General features: G+C 40.4%; 1 protein-coding gene across 2 annotated transcripts in view; it reads right to left on the bottom strand.

Annotated features, from left to right (window-relative positions):
• znf704 (zinc finger protein 704) overlaps positions 1–10721 on the bottom strand; it is a 65436-nt gene that overhangs the window by 13694 nt on the left and 41021 nt on the right. For both annotated transcript variants that reach the window (XM_032581218.1, XM_032581219.1), the window contains exons 3-8: positions 7848–7951; positions 6221–6498; positions 1527–1627; positions 997–1291; positions 776–901; positions 18–109 (exon numbers count right to left, since the gene is read on the bottom strand). In XM_032581218.1, coding sequence (XP_032437109.1) covers positions 18–109; positions 776–901; positions 997–1291; positions 1527–1627; positions 6221–6498; positions 7848–7951 — 996 coding nt within the window. The remainder of the gene's footprint in view (positions 1–17; positions 110–775; positions 902–996; positions 1292–1526; positions 1628–6220; positions 6499–7847; positions 7952–10721) is intronic.

Raw genomic sequence — 10721 nt, 5'->3', positions numbered from 1 at the left:
CAGCGAGCGTCCGGTACCTGAGAGCAGTGGTCGCTCTAGGAGGGGACGAAAGGACGGCGATGGTCTGGGACCGCTGCTCTCCAAATCCCTGGCTTTTAGTGGGAGACACCTGGACAGAGGACACAGAAACTTAATCATGTGAAGTGAAAGGTTAAAGAAAGTCAACAGAAATATTTTAACGGCAAAAATTGGATTGCATTTAATTGCAAAATCTTCCCAGTGTCACATCTTTAAAAATTATTTTGAAATTAAAGTTACCAAAGCATTTTAGTAGCTTTTATTAACTTTAAGTGATCCCTTTTTCCCTGGTTGTACATTTTTCTTTGTAAATACAAATACATTTCCCAGTTTGTTGTTTTGCTACTCTGTTAAACCATTTCAAAATTCCCATGTTTCATAAACCCAGTTTTACAGATTTTTCTGCATGAGTTTCAAAAACATTGACAAAATACTCATCAGTTTTTGTAAAAAAAAATAAAAGTGTATTCTCCATTTTCTTTTTGCCTTAAAATTAAAAAAAATCATTAAGACTTCAAAACATCTGGACTAGGCTGTCACCTTTTGTAAGACCTTCAAAAAATCTAAATGATAAAACATTAGGTGAAAAATTCACCAAGCTAAGAAACAAAGACATTTTCAGATATTAAATGCATTGTCTTTAAAATTATGGAACAAGACATGAAATCAGAAAAGTCTAACATTTTTCTATCCTCATTCTGCGGGCGGAGTCAATGTACTTTGATGGCTGTATAAATAAACGTCGACATTCCCTCACCGTGTTTCCTGTGAAAGTGACGGGAGGAGACTGCCAGGAGATGCTGAAGCTGGAGCTGTTGGTGGGAGTGAAACTGGTGGAGGACGAGTTGCTGCTGCTGGAGGGGATGGACACCGGAGCTGTGGCCTAAAGGACGAGATTCAAATGTTTTAATGTTTTCATGCGATGTTGTAAGTCAAACGTTTTCTCTTCATTTCGTTTAACAGCTAATATTTCCTCGCCTGATAGGCGTGGTCCGTGTGGATGAGGTAGAGAGCGCTTGGAGCGGAGCGGCTGAGCGGTGTGGTGCCGCCGGGGTGAGGCTCCTTGGAGTCGGACGGGTGGGCGGGTCGGTGGGAGTCCGGCTGGTGGTTGAGAGGGGCCAGAGGAGACGGGGGCGGCGGTGGGGGAGAGATGACGGAGGAGGACACAGGCGACAGGCTGCTCAGCCCGTCGGCAACGGAATCCGTGTTGAGCTTGATTTCTGTGTAGTAGAAATCCTCCTCGCCGTCGCTGCAGTCTGAATCACAGTTACGCCTAAAAAAGTGACGCGTAGAGATTGAGAAAAGCATGTCAGTGAAATCTAATGTCAATTCACCCGTCAACATTAGACAATTTATCTTTCATTCTCTCCGTTTTCTCCTGGTTTCTCACTACATGACCAGGAGTTTTTATGCCAGTCCATAAATGCTGACTATTTAGCATCTGTGTGACTCAGAGAGCCACAATGAGAGCTGTGGTTAACTAAAGTTAGTGAATGCTGGTGTCTTACCCCAGGTGGATGGTGCGGATGTGTCTCTGGATGCCTGCAGTGGTACTCAGCACCTTGCCACAATTCTTCCACAGGCACTTGAACATCACCTTCATGGAGTTCTGCAGGAAACGCAATACAGAAACGTGTTAATTCAGATTAAAGTGATAATCTGACCTTAAAAGTTGACTTTTGAAGTACAGATGAAAAAGCAGCATAAAGCCGTGGATTATTGACTCTGCCACTAGCACAGACTAAAATCATTTACCTAAAACAAATAATAAACTTTAATTGATATTTGTTGCAGAACAGATATTGTATTTGGATGCAGGAACAATTAAACCAACTACTCAAGGACTAAAGCAGAGTCAATAAAGTGAAACTCTACCCACTCTGCTTCTGAAAGAAGTCCTCAAAAATCATCCAACAGCAGCCTCTTGCTGATGTTTTATGAAAGTGTATGACTATGCAATATGAAAAGACTAGATGGGTTTAACCATCTAGTCTTGGGCAAGAAGGAAACCTTGATCCTGTGAGAAAAACATGAAGGGCTCAATTTCACCAGAGAATGTAAACAAAGACCTGGACTTCTGGATTATTGTCTCTGGACAGATGAGTCTAAAAACTGACTCATGTTTGGCATAAAACAACACAGAATAAAAAAATATGCGAAGTATTTTTTTTGACAGAAATTTACTCCTCCATGGCCACAAAAAATTTTTTCTTGGATTTTCTATTACTACTATTTTTCGTTTAGCGAGTCAAACCAGGTTAGTTTCGGTACTGAAATTAAATCTCTCTATTTTCCTAAATTAAATGTGAAAAATATACTGGACATCAATATGTGAACATTTCTTTAAAAAATACAAATATTTAGGTTGTCCTAATTATTTTACTGTACAAAAGTATAATAATAATCAGTTTGGTTCATTTTTATAATTGCTGGGAACAATAGTATTTTCTCTGCTCAAACATGGAGGTCTTATGTCTAATAGTAACTCCACTGTTGTTTAGGTCACACTGAGTCAGGAAGCAGCTGCAACAACGATAAAACAACCTCTCAAACTTTGAACTAGTGATTAATCGGTTGCTCTGCTAATCAGGATGACAATTTCCCTTTACTGACTTAATCTCCATGCGCTGATTCTTCCAGGGCATCAACCGTTAACCATTTCACGACGACGGCAACCAGAAAATAAATAAGTAAAAATTGCAGACACATCTGTATTGCAGGCAGCCTTGCCTGTGGATATGATAAAAGACGAAGGTTTTAATTAGACCTGGATTGTGTTTTCCCCATTGCAAGGCAGATTAAAGAACAAATCAACTTAAAATGAGTTAAACATAAAAATAAATCTTTAGCAGCTGCAAGAACCAAACGTATGGCTGCTCTGCTCTCAAAAAAAGATCCGACTTGGTCGTCATTTATTTTTTATGTGCACACCAAAATTGTGGAGACAATAAATTATTTACATACGTTATACTGAGCAAACATGTGGTTCAACACTTATGTTACCAACAAACATACAGTATGTCTTTCTTCTGAAACCTCAAACCAGGAACATGGATTTTAAACCAAATTTCTCCTCAGTCGGAGTCGAAGCTGCTGTGTTCTTTACAACATGCTGTTTATCTGTCTGCCTTTGACATATGGGGAGATGTTTGTTTTCTTTGCCTCTGTAATTCAAAACAGACGTAACATTCCTTCAACCCTGAATCAAAAAAAAAAAAAAAAAATGAAGGAGGGCTGGGGTTGGATAAGCAACTTCACCGTGCAAACATTTGCCTCTCAAATATCCGTCACTGGATATACAAGCCACTTGTTAATCTAAACATTGTGGTGTTTAAGTGTTATTGATATTAAAGAACAGCATTTTTAATAGAAGATTACAGAAATTGCAGTGAAATTAGCTGGTTAAAGGCAGGTGAAAAAGGCCTGCCAAACATAAGATTTCTCCTTGTGCAGATGATATTTCACTTTTTTATTTCAAATCCCTATTTCAAGCCTCAATGAAACCAAAGTAAAAATGTTTCAAGACACAGAAACTCATTTGGAGGTGCTGGGGTCATGACTGGGTTTTTCCCTACAGCCTCAAGCTCCGGATAGCAACTGAAGGAATGAGATCGCCAACAGAAACGACTGAAACAGGTTTCCTCCACAAAGTGTCTCCCTTAGAGATAAGGTGTGAAGCTCAGAGTAGAGCCGCGGCTGCTCCATATCAAGAGGAGCCAGTTGAAGTGGTTGAGGCATCTGGCCTCCTGGACGCCTCCCTGGTGAGGTGTTATGGACACGTCCCAGCAGGAGGAGACCCAGAGGAAGAACCAAGACACGCTGGAGAGACCGTTTCTCGCCTGGCCTGGGAATGCTTTGGGATTCCCCCCGGAGGATCTGGCCCAAGCGGCTGGGGACAGGGAAGTCTGCTTCTCCCTGCTTAGGCTGCTTCCCCCGTGCGCCGACCCCGGATAAGACGAAGACAATGGACGGATGGATTCAGTCAAGGACATGTCCCTCGTCTCCTTATTAGGTTCTTCTCTCTCTCTGTCTGTGGATAAAACTACAGTCAAACTACTTTCACTGAACAAAAGATTTCACCCTGCACACCGCTTCATCTATTCATGAAGCGATGCTGGACACGATTCAGCCGGTGTGCTGCTGTCTTTCGTTCATTTGCTGTAATTACATCACTGGTTTCCCCTGAGAGACTGTTTATTGTTTTCATGCAGAAAGAAAAAAGCCCCTCAGAGTTTCCCTCCCTGCTCTTCTGTCAATCAAACTTTTGTTAAAGAGTCTGATTTCATTTTGACAAGATGCCCTCCCCCGGCTACACACACACACTTCATAGCAGAAATGCAAGGGCATGGCAATCATCTGTCCCCCGAGCATTGTTTTGTCTTGACTGTGTTGTGTGTTAGGGAGTGTGTGCTCCTGAAGAAACCCTTCACAGTTAATTAATCAGGGGCTTCAAGTGGTATTGTGCTGCCAAGAGAAAAAGACCACAGGAGGTGAACACAGATTATCTGCTGTGAAGCCTCACCGCTACATATACCACAGGGCGGTGAAAAACTATTTGATTTATAGAAAAACACAAATTCTACAGTCAGGCAAAGATAACCTGAGTTAAGGAAAAGAAGAGGATTTCAACTGATGGTTTTTATTTATCGAGGGTAAAGAAGCTATCCAAGCCAAACATTAACCTCAGTTTTCCTTAACAGTTTGACGGAACTGAGCATACTTGTAGACGGTAAATACTTTTCACAGCTTGTATAAGTGCATCTTCCCTTATGCTCAAACTCCTCCAAGTTCTTGTTTAACTTTTCATCTGAGACCTTCATCCATCTTCAGCTTTTCCCATTTCTAAAAGTTTTTCCACCTCCCACCGAGACCCAATCCATCAGTGCCAAAACTCCAAGAGGGGACATGAAGCCAGAATGATCTTTTGTGTTTCTCTGTTACAGATATAAAAATCATTAAAAGGTGCAATGGGGCGACTGAGAGGGAAAGGAGAGCAGTAAAAATGAAGAGTGAAAGTCTTCATTTTCACATTTTCACGCGACGAACATAAGGAGGTAAAGAAAAATTGCAGTGAAAGAGCAGGACAGGAAGAAGGAAAGGAAGCAGAAACGAGAGACAGACGGACAATCATGTCAGGGAAGCGGAACATAGCAGCACCGATAAGAGGAGGAAGCACAACACGACGTATACCTGAGAAATAATAAGTGACAGTGAGCTGTCAGGATGAGTGAAAATGAGACAAAATGAAATGATGGGTGAGAAAAAGAGCACTGTGTGTGTGCGTGTGTGTGTGTGTGTGTGTGTGTGTGTGAAAAACAGCAGTATGTTCCATCTTGTTCCGTCCCTCAGAATGTGGATCAAAATCAGGCTGAATAATAACACTGATGTGTAGAGGAGATGTCCATCTGGCAGGCGGCAACTCAGAGTTCCTGCTCTTTCGTCTTCTATTAGATCAACAATGTCTTAAAATAAAATAAAAAACACATTTTCTCTTTAATTATGCCCTCCATCTGGACTCTATAGTCATCCACACCCACACTTAACAAAAAAAAAGTGGTTTTTCAGAGGAAAAGCTGTTTTGTTTAACTTCTACACCATCTTATTATTTGGGCTTGTTTCACAGTCGCAGAACCTGAGGAACTTGACATTATTAAGTAGATACAGAATTCCTGTTTGGACATAATTGCTTAATAATGAAGCAATCTGTCTGACAGAAGCTTAGATGGAACTTGTTCAACTACAGCCCAATGATCCCAAAAAACAGCAACAGATCGCAGCAAAATGGCCGAGAAAGAAGCGAATTGAGGTGTTGGAATTACTCAAAGTCCAGAATAAAAGAAGAAACAAATGTCTGCAAATCTCAGAGCTGCAGTAATGTTGGATCGAACTCTCACTGTAAATGTTGTTTGTAGTTACTGCTGTTAAATGTGGTTGTATCAATTGATGACTTAATCACTAGCCTAATAAATATTACATGGTGGAATCTGTTGTGTGTTATGGGAAACTTTAGGATGAAGTTAAATACTTTAGAGCTTAAAAGTTAGTTAATGATCATTTTCATTACGTCCTGACATAAGGGTGTATTTTCTTTCTCCCTCTGCTGTACATGTATTTGATGTTAGGACAATAACTTACATCAAAAGTAGTTTTAATCCATTTATTTTCTTGCATTTCAGCTTTTGAGCTGATTTAGTGAACTCACCTTGCGCTTGCGCGGGATGGGCTCATCGAACAGCAGACTGCTGCCGTCCTGCTCGTCCAGACTCGGGTCCTCCACCCCCGGCGGGTTGGACCCCACGCCGCCCACGCTTGGCACACGGAAGGGCTTGAAGCTGTCAGCTGAGAGCGGCGGCGAAGGCGTGGACGGATTGGACTGGTCGCTGGGCGCGGACCAGCTCCAGTAGCCTCCTGAGGAACTGTTGCTGGAAGGGGTGAAGGGTCCAGCGGAGCCGTTGTCCTTCCACGAACCGCTGAGGCCCTCTGCGGAGGTGGACGTGGAGAGACGGAGGAGGGCAGGGTGGTGGGACGAAAAAGGAAGCAGGATGATACAGCAATAAGACGATGGAAATGGCTTGAGATTTTTCAGAGTGCGCTCTGGATTGTTTTGCCACTAAAATGATAAAAAAAGTTTCTAAATTTGTAAAGTTATGGTTGTTCCCCCAAAGTCTTGCAACAAAAATTGGTTCTTCGAATTATTGGCTCACAGGGACATTTCTGATTTTATGTTTACATCATGTATTCTATTCCACTTCACAAAATAACACAATAAAGTCCAAAAAAGCACCCAGAAGTTTGTTGTTCCAACTAAACAAAACATGGGAAAGGAACACTTTTGCAAGTCGTTGCGCTTTACATGGTTGACAAACGGAGGAGAGTCATGTAAGTTCAACTTCATTTCCACTTCACACAGACGGAGCCCGAACCTATACAGTTAACTTCCCCGTTCTGTGATTCCACCGAGACAATAACAAGGTCTTGCTTTTATAGATCAAAGAAACATTTCCTTTGAATACCAACTACAAAAGACATCTCATTTTAGCAAAAAGATATAAGCCGGGTGAAACGTTGAATATCTGCGTGTGTATTTAACAGAGTTAGTGAGAGAGACCCAGTTTTGTTCAGTAAACAGCTTCCCAGCAGCGAATCTCTTCTCTCATACTTTTACTTTACCGCAGTAGTACTTTACAAAGACTTCAAAGCATCTCATCTTTGATGTAAAAAAAAATATGCATTTATGTTGGAGGTGGAAAAGTATAATAAGCTAAAATTCAATTATTACAAGTACATTTTCAAGTAAATGTCAGCGTGAACGTTCATCTAACATCTGTTGTTGCTTGAGCCTGCTGTCTTTTGTAAAAGCTAATTGCACATTTTCAAATGCATGGGCGGGGATGTGACATCTGCATAGAAACAGCCACTTAAGGCTGGGATCTCAAATCAAGTGACGGATATATGTAGAGACTGGCGTCATGCTTGGCTGAACGGACAATCTTGTGGTGGCATAAATGGAAAAATTAAAAATTGCAGCACATGTTTACATTTTGGATTCCTGCCACTGTGGTGAGTGGCACAGTTCCAGCATGTGTGTGCTTCTCCGTGAATTTTCCCAAATTCAATGATGAAGCAATCCAACAGCACAGCAGGCGGTGGTAATCTATCAACCAAAGCTTCTGCGTGCATTCGCAAGATAACAGCTGTGAGGGAGGGAAAACATCAGCACGGAGAGGAGCATACAAATTACTGGGTCGGTGTGAAGCAACCTCTCCGTGTTTTGTGGACGCGGAGACTCCGCTTTGTCTAGAGCTGCATTTGTCGGACGTGCAACTCACCGCTGACTTTGACAGGCGGACTCCTGACCAGCGGGCTGGTGGAGAGGCTCGTCAGCACCATGGCGGCCGTCACTTTGTCCATGTCCACCTCCTCCTCTGACCGTCTGTGACACAGAACAGAAATGGAAGAAATCATGAGCTTCTTCTGATTCCAGATGGTTTATGTTGACCATGAAAACTTATTTGAAAACTTTTTCAACACATGCTATAAAATTTATCCTATACAATTAAACTATGAAAAAAAAAATCTGAGAGAAAAACATAAAAAATGAAGGCTGGACTTGAGAGTGATGATGAAAAATAAAACCCGAAGATTATCTCCAGCTGTCTAGCTAAGACTTGAAGGTTTTGAGTCAAGATATCACTGTTAAAAATCAACATAGTTCCACCTTAGGAATAGGAAAACCACAGCTTGATGCTGCCGTCTCTGTGTTTCACTGTGGGGGTGTGGGATCGTTTTGGTGATGCTTGGGGAAGTTACTGTGAAATTGTTTCTCAAAATTTTAAGTTTAGTTCTAAGAACCACATCTGAATGTTTAATTTAGAAAGAAACCTGTAGAGCTACACAATGTATCAAATTGCAACATCACCGTGTGCAATACTGCAAGTGCAAAGAACTCATTGGATTAAATTTTTGTTATATTAATCTTATACTTATGATTTCTGGTCTGTTTATTCAACCGCCCTGAACGCTCAGACTGCACGGATATTTTAGTGGCTACATGTTACACTAAGGACATTAAGATGAAGGAAAAGAATAAAAAAGGGACAGGAAATGTTGGGCTATTTACAATTATTTCCATCATTTTAATATCAGTTGTATCACATTTCCAGCTTTTCCTGAAATCATGCATTATACTGATAATTTTAGTAAGAACGCCGACTTCAAAAAACACAATGAGTGCTTGCGTTTTTCACGTCCTTCAGCCAGATGTTTCAGATAAGACACAGACCCTGTGGCCTGCAGACTACTGCACTGTCTGCAACATACGCCACTAATTACATTCAAGTGTTTGTTTTGTTAAGCCCTTTGTGAGCAACTGATGCAATCGCTCAGACCCCACTGGAAATGTCCAAGAGCCAGGATGTGGTATTTTGAAGAGACGAAAATAAATTATAAATATTTTCTTTGTCTAAGTGAAATGCACAAACTGAAGCCGAGTAGATGGGTGTCTTAATCCTGTGGCATGCACCAGTCCTACGAGTAAAACACAATCTGTGATCAAAAGAGATGTCAATACCTTCATCACTGATGCTCTCTACCTGAGCTGTAATCTCACTATTAATAAGACAAGCACTGTGTGCTCAAACACGTCGGTCTTTGATATTGTGTGGATGTCAAACCATCAAACACAATCCGTGGAGGAACATGACATCAGCCACCTCAGATTTTCATAACAGACGAGTTAAAAAAAACAAAAAAAAACAACAACCGCGTCTGTACTGCGACGTGTACAGTAGGAGCAACGTTGAAACGAACACCCTGTTGTTTACTTGAATAAGAAAACTCCAACATAACCAATCCGATTTGTGTAGACCAAACCAGTTTGAAATTGCAACCACAATAATTTACTGACTTGCTGTGGTTGCACTGGTCATATCAGTGGTAATCATTTACTCCAAACATGGCGGTTCATAATTTTGAACATTTAAAGGAAGAGCCGCTTTGAACCAAAAATGGCTCAAAGTGGTGAAGAAATCTATTTTCAGAAGAAAACTGGATTAAGGTGTGTGACTTCATAAACACATATGTCTGAATATATATTCTAGGTGTTACTAAGTGGATTTTCAAGATTAGTAAAAATTTATTCAATTAAACAAATAGTTGATTAGGTTAAGTTTTTAAAATACCTAAATAAAGAAAATGGATTTGATACTTGAGTACATGAGTTTCCATTTGAATTCTATTTGTATTTTTTTAAATCAGAATTTCAAGAATAAATGACAATGTTTACTTTGAAAAATAAGGTAAGCAGAATGTTTTGATTAAACAATAAATTGGTTCACTGGAATCTTTAAAATAGAAAACTCTACAGCAACAAATAAGGGAAAAAATGCCATTTTGTCTGACATATATGGCAAAAATGTAAGCATTTTTGTGACTTGGGCTCCACACATTTTTTTTCAAATCATCAATATTTGGAAAACAACTAAAATATTGTGACCTAATATTGAGTCAAAAGCAAACACTATTAAAAAGTTCAATGTGACGCAAAAGGTTTATTTTTCATAGGCTTATGCTTAAATGCACCTGAAAATGAATAAAATATGAGTTTCAAACTTTACAAACAAGGATAAAACACCAAGCTGAAGTCGTAAACAAGCAATGAAAGCATCTCCTCCCACTGTGAGAAAAGGCTGCCCTTGAACACACACTGAGGATGACCTCCAAGTGACAGCTTCAGAGAACTTGTTACACCGTTCACAAAGACTTCAGCTTCAATGCACAATGGAGCCATTTATTTATTATTCAAGGCAAAAACATGCCAGAAAAAACTAGCATGTACAGTGATGTGTACAGTTGTATTTTTTTACCATTAAACACTTCTGGTTTAAGGTTTGTTGGGGTTTAAATACAGATGAAACTGGCATATTACATGATGCTAAAATAACTGATTAGAGCGAGCATCACACTGCCTGATCTGCACTGAAGAGGTGTCTTTTTGCTTCTGTTTGCTCCACTCGAACCTCTGATGGTCACCTTGTGTGTTTTTCCAAATGTATTTATTGGGCTTTTATTTTGGCAGCCTGAGCTTCAGTGAGAAATGAGGGTCTGTGTTCCCTACTCCAGAACTGAGGGGGATTTCCAGAGTTCCCTCCTAAACAGAAACAGACCTCATAGGGATTACTGTCAAGAGCTACTTTCATTTAAGG

The sequence above is a fragment of the Xiphophorus hellerii genome, chromosome 13, assembly GCF_003331165.1.
Source record: "Xiphophorus hellerii strain 12219 chromosome 13, Xiphophorus_hellerii-4.1, whole genome shotgun sequence".
Taxonomy (NCBI): domain Eukaryota; kingdom Metazoa; phylum Chordata; class Actinopteri; order Cyprinodontiformes; family Poeciliidae; genus Xiphophorus; species Xiphophorus hellerii.
This window is presented reverse-complemented; position numbering and strand designations above follow the sequence as displayed.